The sequence below is a fragment of the Pholcus phalangioides genome, unplaced genomic scaffold (assembly GCF_987345545.1).
Source record: "Pholcus phalangioides strain wild (caught in Gottingen) unplaced genomic scaffold, Ppha-v1.0 ptg000017l_1, whole genome shotgun sequence".
Classification (NCBI taxonomy): domain Eukaryota; kingdom Metazoa; phylum Arthropoda; class Arachnida; order Araneae; family Pholcidae; genus Pholcus; species Pholcus phalangioides.
The window spans coordinates 51325434-51342188 of NW_028301610.1; the positions used below are offsets into that span (position 1 = coordinate 51325434).

The window sequence follows — 16755 nt, forward strand, 5'->3', positions numbered from 1 at the left end:
AATTTGATTGGACGCTTCATGGAGGTAGAGGGGGGGGAAGGAAAGAGAATGTTTAGTATTTGTTAGGGGGGGGGGGGAGAGAGAGGACAGAGAGGGGGGGGGAATGAAAGGTGTATTTTTACATATTACAGCAATTTTTCCATAATTACAAATGTTTCAAGTAGCAGTTATGCCTGCAAATTTTATGCCAGTACGAATTTCATGTTTCATTGTGTGTGTTATTCATTGCATTTTTGAATTCGCAGTTTCACAGAATTTGCATCAATCTTTGATCACACATGAAGTTGGACCATCATTACAGGGTGAAAGAGAGGTTTTCTTTTTTTTTTTTTAAAAATTTGAATTTGAGCAAAAAAGTATTAAAAACGGTGAGATGATGTCACGATATCAAGATACTGCCCTGATTATGTTGTGTCGTAGGAGCGCCATCTATTGGGCATTTATTTTATCAGAGGTATTTCAGTTCTTGTTTACACGACCTCAGTCAGCAGTTATGCATTTTAGTTAATTAATTATTTGCTTGTTTGCCGACTCGTTTCTGTGTCCTTGCACAGCACAGGGAACAGATGCTGTATGGTCCGCCACGACTTTGGCGACTTTTTTCCTCGCGATAAGTCGCCAAGACCGTCATAATGGGTCTCTGGGTTGCCGTGTGTTCTAGAATTTTCTTTTCCAGATGGCGCGCGCTTCGCAAAACGGGTTTTTTCTTTTGTTAACCGCGTCTTTCAAAACTTCGATACAGTCGTTGTACCATTTTCTGCGCGTCTCTTGTTTTGTGCGTTCGTTTTTTGTTTCTCTCGTCGTTTCCGTTGGATTATTCTTCTGGTCAGGTTGTACCGTTCCCTTTATATATTTTTTTCATTCATTTGGCATGCCTTCTGTATTTAGCGTAGTTAAGAAATATCAGGGAATAATTTCTAAAGACCTCGATCTAACATTTTCTAATGGTAGGGCGACATCGTGTTTTATTTATCGTACCTGTGCCGAAATAAGTCCCTTTTCCTAGAATCACGGCTCATTAGGTCGGAAATGCTGTGCAGTAAATGCAACTGTGCTATGAGGGTTGTCCCGAAAAAAAAAAACTTTGACGGTTTCATTTGGGAATGCACAGTTAGGAGTTGTAGATCCCAGAAGTCTGTTAGGTACGGGTCGTGGTTCTGCTGCAGCAAGTTGAATCTCCATGAGATTTGGCTGCTCACCTATTCCATTGTGCGAGGTGAAAGCTCCAGTAGGATAGCAGAGGAGTTCTTTTTCTCATCTCACACCTTGGCCGACTGGCGTCAATTCGTTCACGAAATGATTCTAGATCATATTGAGCTCAAGTCGGAAAAAATAGGCGGCACAGGGAAGATTGTAGAAATAGATGAATCTAAGTTTGGGAAGAGGAAGTATAATAGAGGTCACAGGGTGGAGGGGCAGTGGGTTTTTGGTGGCATAGAGAGGGGCTCAGGGAAGATGTTTCTCGTAGCCGTTCACGATAGGTCCGCGGCTACTCTCGTAGGTGTCATCGAGACATGGATAGAAAAGGGAACAACTATTTATTCAGATTGTTGGAAAGCCTATCATCATCTAGGGGAAATAGGTTACAACCACCTAAAAGTTAACCATAGCGTAGAGTTTGTTGACTCCATCACTGGTTGTCACACAAACACAATTGAGAGTGCCTGGCGACACGTCAAGGCGTCGCTGCCGGAATATAACAGGCAGCGAGATTTTAGATTTTATTTGGCTTTTTTTTTGTTCCGGCTGTCATGCGAAGACAAAAACATTGATGTTTTCAATGGCTTTCTGGAAATAATTAGGGACATAAAATGGGAAGAATATAAAATATCTGGGGTTCCGATATCCATTTAGATGACTATAGGCTTTCCTGCGATGTTTGGTTAGTTTTGAGAGTATTTATTTAACCCAGAAATGAGAGTATTTATTTTTACAGTTGTTATTTATTATTTTTATTTGTACTGTTATTGTTGATTTTTTTTTTTCGGCGTCCGTAGTGTCCGGACGGTCTTGGCGACTTTTAGTCGGGCTGTCGGACATGTTTGGCGCCGAAAAAGAAAGTCGCCAAAAAACGCCAAGTGGCGGACCATACAACATCTGTTCCCTCCAGAGGTTTCTATGCCGCCTCTCAGGACTGTGTATTTCTCTCTTTTCATCTTTCTTTTATGTGCAGGGAGGTATCTTTGCCGCCTCCTCTGCTGATTTTATTGGTTGTACATTTCATCATTGCACTCCGTCTTTTGTCTGGCAACGAGACGATCTCCATCGTTCGATGCATGACTTACCGGAGGAATTATTTTTATTTCCTTACCTTTTCCTCACATTGAGTGACCCGGTAACGAGGCAACCTCCGTTGCTCGATGCAGGGCCCTATTCAGATGCGGTACTAAGGTTTCGTGGTGCCATGGAACTTTCTGCAGTGCAATGCCGTGACCTCCGTCAGGCAATGCATTGCATTCCTTGGTCTCTTCCCATCGATATTTTTTGGAGTCGTTGTTCTTCCCTTGTTTCTGGTGTTCGTTTTTTGTTTGCTGCCATTCGCATCCTTTGCTGCTATTTAGATACTGCTGTTTTCATCACAGAAACCAGTCGGGGTGACAAGCGCCATCTATGGGGGATTACTGAATGAACAAATTCGGAGTGGGGATACAGTTCAAAAGGTTCACAATCAAGGCAGTTTTTGTTTTTCCTGTTGGTGCCATCTATCGGGAAGAACAGCTAGTATTTGTTCTCCCAGTCCAAAAGCATTATTTGCTTTGGTCTTCTGTACGTGTTTTCTTCGTTTATCTGATAGTCCACAATTTCTCTTATGTGATCAAATCTCGATTCACCAATTCTGTCGAATTGTCTTTGATTTAAGTATTTAATGTCTGTGAAAAATTTTTGGTATCCCGAGATCCCGTCTTATGCTTATGTTCCGCAGAAACCATGGCGCTCTCATTAATCTCCGCAGGATTTTATTCTAGCTTTTTTCAAAAAACAACACATCAACACTCACCACATCATCAGATCGCCCCCAGATTCTGAAGGGGACGGACGTGTTCTTGCTCGCTCCAACTAGGGAGCCATTTCTTTTTTCATTACAGGTCCCGACATGGCTAGGACTAAAAAGAAGCCGAGGCAAGCCGCAGCCAAGCCAGCGCCTGCTACGAGAAGAAGCACCACTGCCTACTGCATCACGTATCTTTTGATAAGGATTCAATTGCATGGCGAAAATTCTTCACGGAAGTGGACTGTACTCGGCGGGACTACAAACTTCGCTCCAGAGAGGAGACAGCGAATGACCCTCATCTCCAGAGCCAGGCCGTGGGTCTTCTCATAGACGTCGCGACGAGCATCAACCCTAGGATCACCACCGAGATCCGATGCGAACTTGAACGACAATTCGTGGAAATTGTTCAGTCTCATCGAAACTCTTCTTATGAGAACGACGTCGTGGTCAGGCTAAGGGATCTCAAGGGGACTTCTTGTCTCCTCTACGAGGACGAACCTCCAAGCGAAATCCTCCCGGACCAGGCCTTGCCAAATCCGCCCGAGGTCACCTCTACTTTCAGATCTCAAAGTCCGGGTGCTGCTATACAGACACCCGAGGTAATCGCTGACAAAGAAGCAACGCCTCTCCCGGACGCTGAATCTTCTTCCCAACCCTTGGAGCCACGAGACAAGCCTGTCCCGTATGCTTCTCCTGAAGGACGTATGGCATCCACTCAACCAGAGATCCAACGATCCCGACTCAGGACACGCCCGTTCAGCCCAAGATCCCTGTCACGTCGCCCATTGGTCCAGCGGCCTCCAACAGCCAACCAGAGCAAGGCTCCGAGGCCTGGTCGATCACGATTGACAGCAAGGGAAATTGGTTCGGCATAGACGCTCATCTATCCGAAATTTGCTCTGAACATTTCTCTGCGACCATAATAGATGGTCAGATCAAAGTTTCTTTTCAGGAAAAAAAGACTTTCTGGAGGCAAAAGACTGGCTACACAACGAAGGGCTCACGCCCAAGCCAAAAGAAAAACGCTCCGGCTTTTTTTCAGTGCTTCTCAGAGGTCTCGAGAAATCTGCCAAAGCTACCGACATAAAGACGGCCCTCGAAACCCTAGGTTTCAAGATAAGGAAAGCTGAACTCTTCCGCAAGGCAAATCCAACCAAGCCGGGTGTTTGGAGAGTTACGCTCCCCAAAACTGAAGAGAACAGAAAAATTCTGCTTCTAAAGAACATTCATCATCTAGACATTACTGTGGAGCGGTTCATCCGGAACTTCCACACATTCCAGTGCCACCGGTGCCTCGGATTCTCGCATTTTGCGGCAACCTGCACACTGCCATATAGATGTGTCAAGTGCACGACCTCCCACGAGCCGGGAAAATGCTGCAAGGTGCCGGGATCCGATCCACCGGAGTGCGCTCTGGACCGCACCCCGCTAATTTCAAAAAATGTCCAGTCTTTCTCGACATTGCGTCGCAAAAAAAAAAAAGGAGAAAACCAACACTCAAGGAGGAAAATCCATCATTCCCTCCCTCTCTTTTTCCAGGAGCAACCGGCACTCAACCGGTTCTGGCCAAATTTGAACTTTACTTGAAGGACAAATCGATATCTCCGCCAGCGGCCACTACCAGGGGACCCCCTGGCCTTAGGTCAACGGGGCCACCCGCATCCAGAACCCCGACAGCAAACTCCAGCCGAACCGTCTCGCCAGTCCGCCCGAGAAGTGAGTCGAGATCGCTTGGAAAAGTAATAGATGACTTTACCTCCATCGTTAGCGACATGGCTGCCGACAACATCATGGATGGACTTGCGCTCGACGAACTTCGCTCCTTTTTCCATCAAGCGGAGCGACTAAGAAAAAGATGGACGCTGGAGATAGAACCAGACCAGAATTAAATTTTTTCCTCCCGGGCCTGGTTCAAGGGAACCATCTGCGGGCTTACAAACTGTAGCCACGGGGACTACGTGTGAAGGGAAAGACAAGAGAGTATGTGTGAATTAAAAGTGCATGTGTAAAAGAAAGTTGTCAAGTTCGGGTAAAAATGAAATGGTCCTGGTCATGTTTAAATTAAGTTAAATTTAAACGAATTTTGCAGAAAAGATGCCGGCACAACCCCAATTTTTAGTACGATTATTATTTTAGTGCTTTCTGCTGTGAAGAAAGCTAGAAGGGCGATTTTTCTTCAGCTACGCCACTGCTTCGCATCTGATTGGCTGCGGAGTCTTGGTCATCTCTCATTGGCTGGACCTGAAATCGATACTATTAGTAGAAGAAGGGAAAATTTAGAGATAGAATTAATCGATTATTTCAAAGTTGGGAAACGATAGTGAGAGAAGAATAAAAATATTATTATTATTTTTTTTTTTCCAACTCAGAATTGAGTAAAATAAGGGTTTTTTTTTTTTTTTTTTTTTTTTGAAGAGAATTTTTCATTTTTTGACAGAAAAAGATGGTGAAAGGAAATGAAGAATTAGAAGATTTTCCGATAAATAATTTTTAAATTGAGATGAAGTCGCTTATTTTATGAGAATGTTCCCTGCTTCAGTCAGGAACTTATTCAGGATTGATCTTTTATCCTTTTTTGAAGCGCACTTCATAATGTCCTCCATGCAAGATTTAGCGAATTCGAACATATCGTAAGTCGAATTTGAACTGGCCGCCGAGTCATCCGAGAAGGATATCATTGTGGAGCCGTCTTGGTCAGCTTCCTTGGCCGGCATCTGGGCTGCCGGTTTGGCGGAGGTCAGCTCTGCATCGGAGGAAATTTTTTCTAAGTTTTTCCCGGAGTCCGTAGATTGATTTTCCACCAAGTCCGTAGAGCGGGACTCTGTTTTTTCTTTGGGCGAACTTTGACGGCCCTTTTTTCCGGGTTTGTCCTGCTTTTTAGGCGTAGGATTTGTATCGGATTTTGCGGGCTTAGATGGCGTCTCGCTGATATCTTTATCGTTGTGCAATTTCCTGTGATTTCGGAAATTTTCCCACACACTACGAGGAAGAAATGTCGTGTTGGTGTAGACTCTACCAGATTTTTCGTAGGTGGCGGTCCGTACTTCAACGCTCCGTTTCTTTTGCCTTGGTTGGAAAATATTTTTGTCGTTGGCTTCCAGGGGTTTCCCGTTGAGTTCCGCGCGAATTTTTCCAAGTGCTTTCTTGTAGGCGGCACATCCGCGGTAGGTACTGGGGTGACCAACCGTCCCGCAATTACAGCATTCAGGCTGATCAATCCCGCGAACCTTCTTACACATCCGAGCTGCGTGAAAGTCCTTACATTTGAGGCAGCGCTGAGGTCTGTCACATGGGTTGCCCTCACATTCCCAGGACTGGCACCGGTAGCACTGTCTCGGCGTAAGTCTATTTGGGTTCCTTTTGAACCTAGAGATGGTGACAGCTACGAAGGCTAGCTGTTTGAGATCGAAGATGGCCTTTGACTCTTCGTTATCTGGCAGTTCGATTTTCCAAAGCGGGAGGTTACGCATCCGGGCACGTCTCCTTCTAGAACGGAGTTGTTCAATGGATTTTGCGCAGAAACCTGCTTCCGCTAAGTCGTTGCGTAAGTCCTCTGTTGGTGTTTCCGGGTCCATTCCGCGAAGCAGAATGAAAAAGGAATCGGCACCAATTGCAGATTGTCTGCTCACCTCAATGTTGTTATCCCGAAAAAATTTTAGTGCAAGTTGACGGTCACCATCATTTTGGAACCAAATTTTGTGTTGGCCGCCACTGAACTTGACGCGGAAGTCACTTTCACAAAAATCACTGATTTTTTTCCCCACTTTTGACCACTGGCCGTGGCATCGGATCTCAAGAAAAAATGTCCCGTATGCTTTTTGCGATGTCCCGTATGCTTTTTCTGTTTTTCTCTCCGGATCGGGTGAAGATGGTACCTCGTCCTCGCAGATCCATTGCGATTGGGTGATCAGGACGTCAGTCTCCGTCGGGGCGGGGCTTCCGCGGGCTGGCCCGTTTCGACACCGCTCATCTGGAGTCTCCCTCCCGTCATCAGGTCGCTCGGGAGCGGCAGACGTGGGTACCTCTTTCTCCGTCGAGGGAGGCGGGTCCTCTTTGGTGCTCGCTGCGCGCGATTGGTCGGTTGGAGCCTTGGCTTCAGTAAGGGCGGAGCCTTGGGGAGACTTTTCATGGCTGTCTCTTGGGCTTAGCTTGGGTCCCTTTTTCCGTTTTTTTCCGGGAATCTTGTCCGGGTTTTTCTCAAGAGAGTTCGCGAATCTTTGGCATAGCAAGATGTCAAGTCGGTTGAACAGTGATGGCGTCTCAGCTAGTTTACATTTTTCATGGACCGAGAGATCCTTGACAGTGCTCCAAATCTTTTGGTTATGATGGTCCCTCTTATCTTGGTCGGGGATCTCTTTGGTTAACCATATGAGCTTGTCCAGGATATTGTCGCTGGAGCATGGCTTGAATTTGTTCTTGCTGGCCTGCAGTAATCTATAGAAGGCTTGGAAGTCGTGTTCAGCTACATGTATCAGCTGTTCGGCTGCTGCGGCTATGTCGTCAGCTTTGGCTTCCTTGTCCCAGCATAGCTTTTCCAAGTCAGACCATCTCCAGTTTTGGGGGCCCAGAAAAATATCGTGGAAGTAACAATTAAACTGAGTTCTATTACAAGTCATTTCTTATGTATTTAGGTATCCGACTGAGTACGGATTGTGTTTCAAACTTTAACTGAAGAATTAATTTAGAGTTGACTGTTAAAAATTTCTAAGTCCGATAGGCTTTGACATCGGAGCGAATTTTTCGCATGACCGTCCCGTTCGATGGCTGCTGGAGATAACTTAGGCCTATTCCAAGTTATCAAACTTCCCTTTATTTTCCTGGTATCCTCTTTCCAAAAAATTCAAAAAATTTCTTCAAAAAAACTTAGTTAAAAAATAAAAGATTTTTTTTTTTTGAATTATTAACATTTATTTTATTTCTTAACACTTTTCCCTATCGTCTAGGAACTTTGCCTTCCCATATTTTATCTTTTCAGATCCTGGATAGCAGAGAGGTCCAGCCAATCCCAGGGCTCGAACGCAGCGGTCCAGTCTCTCCGGCTTTCTTCAACAGCTATACTTCTTCACTAAAACGATGTATACGCTGATGACAGCGCGGTCGCCCAGTGCCATCATGGCCCACTGCGAGCATTGGAATACCTTCAGGAAAATGCAAGGGAAATTGAGAGATGTTGTACAAACAGTAGGACTAGGCTGAACGCCAATAAGACCATCTTCCTATGGATAACGGGGGTGAGACCAGCAAACCTCCCTCCCCAAACCTACCTTGAGGTAGGGGGAGCAAGAATCGAGCCAAAAGATAGAGCCAAATATCTCGGCGTTATCCTCGATAAGCGCCTCACTTTCACTGCTCATAGCAAAGAAGCGATGAGGAGAATGTGTATCGCAGCCAACAACATGAAAAAGTTATGTCAATATAGAACTTCTCTATCGGCAAAAAACAAGATAATTCTGTACAAATTGGTACTTAGGCCTACACTAACCTACGGAGCCATCACTTGGTTCTACAGCAGAGATTCAACAATCATAAAGCTCGAAAGAGAGCAAAATAAATATATTAGAAAAGTGCTCAGAGCACCTTGGTTTATCCGAAACCGCCACCTCAGGCAGGATACGAAAACAAACACTATTCGACTTAGTGCAAAAAATAGCCCGGAAATTCTTCGAGCGACTTGAGGAAGCGGAACATGAGCACCTCAGGAATGTATCCAACTACGACAGCGACGACTTCATTTGTCGAAGGCCTAAGAACCTTCTACAACTGCAGAGACCCAACGTACCGGGCCTCTAGACACCCACACAAATTCACTAACAGAAAACACACACCAATTTACACACATCACACCATCCAGCCAAGTAAACACCACTCGCACAGCAAAACGAAACCAAGCACAAAATGAACACCCAGGACGTCAAAGCACGAAAGTGCTCGAAAGGAAAGAAAGACACGACGTCGAAGAGATAACAATAGGAGCAGGAGAACCTCTCCCCCCCTTCTACATAACAATAGGAGAAAAGAGCGATAGCCTCTCTTCTCCTCCACAAACAATGGAGGAGCAAAAGAGAAGGAGAAAAAGAGACGACCCTTAGTTACCAAGGCAACAGGGATACACAAAAGAGATGGCAACGGGGGAAAAAGACTAGTTGACCTGAAGCTCTCCCCCCCCCCCAGCGCAATGGTAAAAGCCACAGCTGATAAGGGAATGTAGATAATGTAAATAAATTTCACCTTTTCCCTCCCCCCTTTTTTTCCTTTTCTTCTTTCTGGTGGAGGTATATAAATAAATAAATAGATAACCCGCATATAAATGTTGTAATAAGTGTAAATATTAATGTATAAGGAAATAATTACTTTGCAAATTATTGAAAGAACAAGAATCAATGTAGAACATCACATGCGATATCAGTATTTTCAAAATGCTGACGACCCGTTTTTAACAACCCGTCCAACTTCACCCCCTTACCCCTAGCAGCAGCCCCACGGGCATCAGATATGATACTAAAAGAATAAGAGGTCAAACCCAAGGCAAAGATTCTTCGGGCAGTAGGCTGTCGTCTACACTAGCTAGATATTGAGATATGAAAGAACGAAGCGGAAAGAGTGAGGCGACGAATCCAAAATTTTCTAACCATTTAAGTACTTAAAAGCCCACATAGGGTGCCAACTCTTACAAGAAGAGTAAAAATTTTTAAAAAATCTGCACAAAACGCTATGGCTTCACGCACACACGCTAAGCAGGTGGCGAGGAGAGATGAAGGGGGTATGGGCCGCTATCACAGCGGCGATTGGGACCCCGGCCCACCAAATATGGTCATGGTCAAAACGACTAACCTTTTGGGGTTGTGACGGCATTACTCAACTCCGGAATTAATTTTATTAATTCCGAGATACAGATCCACTCTTCAAAATTTACCTCAGCGCATATTCCTGTCGCATTGTCTTCTAAAGCTACTACCCCAGCACTATTGTGCACCACTGCAAAAAATTACGAAATTTAAACTTCATAAGCGGATTCGACCCAACTTTGACCATGGCCGTTGGGTCAGGAAATTTATTTCTTGGCCCATTGACTTTTAGCTGCCAGGCCTTTCGTAAGCCGCTGTAATAGCCCTGAGGGCAGGACTCGGCGAGAAATTCCTTGCATTCCGCATTCTGGCTTTTTTTTTTGAAATTTACACTCTCGAGCGAGACACGAGAAAGCAAGCACGCTCCGCTCGAGCTCCCAAAAATTCACATGTTAGGGAAAATTGAAATGCGGTGAAGTACAGCAAAGCTTAGGCACGAATACGTACTCAGTCGGATCCCTATACAAAATATTCCCAACAACAATAATCTAGATTGCAAACTGTACATAGGAAATGGCAGACCGAAAACTTCTTGCCCAACAACCAGTATGCTTTCTGCACGAAGTGATCCTGGATGAGGATAACGAAAACGAGGAATGGCACAAGCTGTCAGCGAAATACAGCCGGAAGGCGGCGAGAAATGCCGACCTGAACCGGGCCTCCATCGCTTTCCTTGACTCCATCAGGGATCACTACGACTGCTGGGAAGCATCACACCCAAGAACCAGGCGCCCAGAAACTGAAGTTTTCTACTGCACGGGTGATGAGTTCCTGAGGAAGGCAATGGAAAACCACCAAGCCATTACAGCCAGGCCGGATGACCCGGAGATCCCCCCTCTTCAAGCAGCAGCTAAGGTGGAATATTAGCCAAGCCTTCGTAATAGGCGATGACTGCTTCTTCGATGAGGAGGAAAACGAGGCCATCTGGTCTGATTACGTGAATGAGATCAACAAACACATCTGGAAAAGGGCCAGGAAATGGGATGAAATTCCAGTGTTCATGCGAAAAAAGCCTGTCCCGGATCCAGCGGTCCCACAAGATCTTAGCACCTCACCAACAATACTGGACACTGGGGGCAAAAAAGCAGCGAAGCTATCAAACAGACCCGAGCGACCAAGGGCCAACCACGGCACACGCTGAACCCAGAGAGAACCGTAGGAGCCTCCGCAGAGCCAACTGCCCGATCTTCGGCAAAAGCTGCCAAGAAGCCCGAGTCACGACCGAGCGATATAACGGTAGAGGACACGGGATCTGACGGGTATGGCGACGACTCAACATCCGAAATATATACAATCGCAAAGATCTACATGAAGAATATCATGAAAGCCACCTCCCGGAAAGAAAAGCGCGAGCTGCTACAAGAATTCCAAAAGGAGGCTGGCCTAATTCTTGCTCACTAAAGATTCCCAGAACAACTTGCTGAACTGGCAAACAAATCTAGCGAACTTTTTGAGCATAAACAGCCGAAAAATTGATTTCGGAAATTTTTTTTTTCTTATCCTCTATCTTTTTCTTCATTTCCCTTACCCACCTTTTCAAGAATATTTTCTCAAAAATCCAATAAAAATTTAAAAAACGAGGAATTCCTGATGATATCAGAAATAACTCTGAAAATAAAATAAATTTTCTTCTCCATCTATCCCTTTCCTTGCTTTTTTAATAGTACTAACGCTATTCCCCTATTTTCTTCACCTTGAATCTAACCTTTATTTTTAATAAAATGTATTTTATCATGTGACTATTTTCAGCCAACCAGAACGCGGCACGCAACCGGCGAATCAGGTGCGACCATGACGACGAGATGTCAACGTCACGAAGCAGATTACTTTTCCTGCCTAAAATATTAACAAGTAATATGACTAATACGCTCGTCCAGACATGTTCAATTTAAAATTTCCTAGTTAATTAAATGAAATACTTTAATTAACTGTGGGTTCCCCACTAGACAATGCTCCCAATTTCTGACTGACATACATGCATTTACCAACTGCATTGGTCTTTCTTTCAGAAATTAGCCGAGCTCTTCCTTCCCTTCGCAACTGAAGTGCCTTGAGAAGCTCGGCCGCTTTCTTACCTCTCCAGCTGACGATCATCTCTGGTGAGTCCTTTATGCTTATGCGATTCTTGTAATGGCCAGGTTTTGCCCCGCAATCCGCCCCGAAGATGGCGGCAATTCCCATATTGTCCTCAAAATGTTTGATAATATTCGCGATAATTTTGTTGAATTATTTGACCGCGATGTTGATGCCATCATCGATCTTGTAGACCCATGGCTTGGGTATTATCATGATAAACAGGAAACCCTGGGACCCCTTGAGGAACAGTCCTGCGATACATCCGAGAAGTTCGCCGAGCTACTCGGACTGTATAGTGAATATATCAATAGCGAGGATGCTGACAAAGGAGAGATCTCTGTTCCTTATTTCAACGGGATCTGCGAGTTTATGGACGTCGTCCGTAAAAACCCATGCTGCCATATTTTGGCGTTAGATTACAGAAAAGCCCCATCAATTGACATCTCCCCAGAAAACATTAGAAAAAAGCTCGCTGGGTCTAGAAAAAGAAGAAGAGTCCATGAAATGAGCCTCTCCCCCGAGAAAAAAACATTATCATTCGCTATTGCAACAGACGACAGCTCCCAAGACTCAGTAGCGTCCTTTGTCGACCAAGATGGCGACCATAGCTCTCCCCCGAATAATGGCAAGCACGCTCCCAAGAGGAGCAACACTCCCAGAATCCCTAGCACAAGAGACCCTGGAGGCGAAAACCATCCCAGAATTCCCGATAAGCCCTCCACTCCCATAATCCCTTGCGAGCCCTCCTCGCATAGCGCCGAAAATCTTCCCATAATCCCCCTTAATTTTGCTCCTCCCATAATCCCTAGCGAACCTCTCTCTTCCTACCAGAATAATACTCCCATAATGCACCAGGGGAATACTCCTTCGGAGAGCGCTCCATCATCATCATCATCCCCTCCCACCAACCAATCAGGGCAAAGGGAAAACACATCGCTACCCTCCTCCCCGCGGGAGTTTGGTACAAACGTAAACAACAACAACGGGGATACGCCCACTGAAGACCCAGACGAAGAGGGCTTTATTACTGTCTCATATAAAAAGAAGAAAACAAATATCCCACCAATAGTGCTTTCAGAATGGGGCCCCAGATGGCTGAAAGACTATGCAGAAATACGTAAGCTTTGTGAGTTCCCTCCCGAAACCAAATCCACTCCCACCTCGGTGTCGATAAAAGTCTACTCCGAAAATGACTACCGGAAGACAACCAGGTACTGTACTGATAAGGGATTCAAATTTTATACCTTTCAGCTCGAAAATGACAAAAACCTTAAGATTGTCATTAGAGGTCTCCCCGTGGGCGTTGACCCCGATGAAATTGCAGATGACATCCTCTCCCAAGGCTTTGAGGTGATCAAAATCTCAAAAATGAAAAATTATAGAACGGGTTTTGAGTATCCACTTTATCTAGTAGAGTTTGCCCTGAAGGATAAGGGCCTCTTCAACATAACTGAAATTGCGAGCATTCCAGTTCAAATTGAACGCTACAAGGGCAACAGAAACACCCTGCAATGTAGAAACTGTTTGAAGCTCGGCCACACCTCCGTCTCATGCCAAGAGAGAGCCAGATGTGCCTTTTGCTCACAAGCACACAGTGGCAGAAATTGCCCACATAAAGGCAATATCAACTTAAAAAAATGTTTTCTCTGCGGTGGGAAACACTGCTCAACCTTTGGCGGCTGCCCTGTCAAACTCAAACGACAGGCGCATGAATCCGGGAGGCTTATTATCCCCTCCCTCCCAGCAGTAATCCGCAATGACCCTCTCATAAACAGAAATGCCAGCACCAGATCTTTTGCTGATATAATCAGAGGCACGCCCACTCCAACTCTCATCCAAGAAGAGGTGGACGACACGCCCATGGACGTATCCCCACCTGTTCCGCTTTCCAGGAGAAACTCGTTCACTCCCCTTACAAGCAAACCTAATTCCGCAGCATTCACCAAAGTATCCAATTACTACACGAGGAAAGGGCCCCACCCCCTATTCAAAGGCTACTCAATGAAACAACATGACTATGTTAGAGAACTTGAAAAAGCAATAGAAGAACAATCAGAAAATGATATCCGCTCTCTTCTCGACGATACCCTTTCAAAAGTTGAGGAAAAATTAAACACACCCCAGCTAGAAAGTAACTACGAGAAGAATTCAGATGTAAACAACGAGTTGACCCCGCCCCCCAACAACACAGAAGACAGCTGCGAACAAATCCCCTCACTTGTCTTCACCCCCCATGAAACTGACATAAATTATGAAATTAAATCAATAATGCTATCTACACAGAAAATCACCAATATTATTAAACCTCCGAGAGAGGTGGAAAATAAACTCTCTGAGATTCTACTCAGCCTAACCGAAGTTCTCAACTTCCTCGCCCAAAGCACTTACAATTAGTACAACAGCTCACATAGACACTTTCACCCCACCCAGGCCACTAACGTTTTTCTCCTGGAACGCGACCAGCCTCAAGCCCAGCCTAGAAGAACTCACTGAAGCCCTAGTCGAGCATAATGTGGACATTTTTCTCTGCCAAGAGACCTGGCTGGTGCCCAGCACAAAAATTAAAATCCCACGCTTTAATTCTATCCGACAAGATCGATTGCATAATCGAGGAGGGGGCGTAGCCTTATTTATACGCAACAACATTCCGTTTAAAAGGCTCGATCTCCCAAACTCTTCTATGGAAGCTATAGCCGCTACTATTAACATTAACAACACTAATATCAACGTCGTTTCTATCTATAAACCCCCTAACAAAAAACTGGATCTCAACTTACTTGCGCATATCTTCAATACTAATACGCCCACTCTGGTTGCTGGTGATTGGAACCTCCATCATGAAGCCTGGAACTGCAGGTATAATCAGTCGAAGGGCACCGCCCTCTTCCGATTTGTTCAAAACAACAACATTGACATCCTGGCAACCAGAGAGCCCACCCACTTCCCAGCATGCTCCATTCAAATCCCCTCTGTCATTGACTTTGCTCTCACCAAAAACTTTGACCACACCTTCTCCATCTCTTCCCCTGAACTTGTGGACTCTAACCATAACCCTATTCTCATTAAACTTGACTTCCTCTTTCCCCGCAAAATCCCTTTCTACTCAAAAACTAATTGGGAATCATTTACTGCTGAACTTGCTACCGTCCCCGAGATCTCGATCGATTCTCCAACTGAAACTGCAATCGAAGAGAAAATAACACTGATCACAGATGCAATTCATGGCGCCATCTGTCGGTCCACGACCAAGATAAAAGCAAACGAGCACCAGTATGGGCTATCTAAAGTGCTTCTAAAAAAAATAAGGGACAAAAATAAATTAAGAAAGAAATGGCAGAGAAATAGGCTTGGCCCAGACAAAATTAGGCTTTCGCAGATGGAAAGAGAAATAAGAGCCGAAATAAAAGCCTTCAAACATGAAAGATTCAATTTTTTCATGAATGAGGTAAACATTGCCGACGGTTCCATCTGGAAGGCTCTTAAAATCTGCAAACCAAAAATGAACACCATCCACAGCATACATGGGAGTGACGGTGAAATAGTATTTACCCCAGAAGAAATAGCAGAAAGCTTTGCTGATCAATTTGAGCAGCAGTTTGCTCCAAATGGTCTCCAGAGCTCTGGCACTAGACAGCATATACGTGACACAATTACAAGTTATCTCCAACACAGCCCCGCCCCCCAGTCAACAAACAACGAGGTCCCGCCCACTACGAAACAAGAACTAGATGAAATTATTAAACACCTAGCAACGAGAAAAGCCCCTGGTCGCGACAACATCTCCAACCAGGCAATAAAGGCGTTCCCCCCGAATATTAGGACATCATTGGTCAATATATTTAATGCTATGCTTGCACTAAATTTCTTTCCCCCAGTTTGGAAAGAGGCAGTAGTCAAGCCCATACCCAAGCCCAATGCCGACCCCCTTTTCCCCCAGAATTATCGCCCAATTAGCTTATTATCAAATATTGGGAAACTATTCGAACGAATTTACATTAAACGACTACAAAACTACTGTGACAGGAACGCTATCATTCGAATAGAACAGCATGGCTTCAGAAAAGAGCACTCGTGCGTCACCCAGCTGCTCCGAACTACGGAGTATTTCATGGACGCCGTAAACAACAAGGATTATGTCTGCTCCCTATCCCTTGACTTCGCTCGAGCGTTTGATAGGACTAGCCACGACACACTTGTTTTCAAACTAATTAACTTAAACTTCCCTAGTAAATTCATCCTTTTTGTTAAAAATTACCTTCAAAATAGACAATTCTCAGTAAGAATAGGCAACGCCCTCTCTTCAAGTAGACCTGTTAGAGCCTCGGTCCCTCAAGGAAGTGTATTGGGCCCACTACTGTTCTCTCTCTATGTAAACGACTTCCCCGCCCCCCAGAGAGGGCTCATAAGTCAATACGCTGATGACGTACTTATATCAACAAACTGTAGAGACCCCTCCAAAGCATTTGAAAATCTACAAGAAACAGTAGACGACATCGAAGATTACTGCATCGAATCAGACATAGCACTCAACCATAGCAAATGCAACTTTATATGGTTCCACAAAAGGAGAAACCCCCCTATGGGACCCAATCATCACATAGAACTTGGTCGTGCGAGGCTGCCCCCTAAACAACAGATCAAATACCTGGGCGTATTCTTTGACAGAAAGCTAAACTTCAAAGCCCACACAGAGCACGTCAGGATGAAGGCCACAAAACAACTCGGGATGCTTAATAAAATCTTCTTCCCAAACAGTGGTCTCTCACTTAAAAACAAAATGCACTTGTATAAAACAGTAATAAGACCCGTTATATCCTACGCCGCCCCCGTTTGGGCCTTCGC

At 44.9% G+C, this 16755-nt stretch overlaps 1 protein-coding gene across 1 annotated transcript in view; it reads left to right on the plus strand.

Moving 5' to 3' along the window:
* Positions 1-14307, plus strand: part of LOC149074079 (uncharacterized) — a 59010-nt gene extending 44703 nt beyond the window's left edge. Inside the window, exons 5-6 of the mRNA XM_089247311.1 lie at positions 13698-13860; positions 14197-14307. Of these exons, the coding sequence (XP_089103437.1) occupies positions 13698-13860; positions 14197-14307 (274 nt within the window). The remainder of the gene's footprint in view (positions 1-13697; positions 13861-14196) is intronic.
* Positions 14308-16755: the final 2448 nt, after the last annotated feature.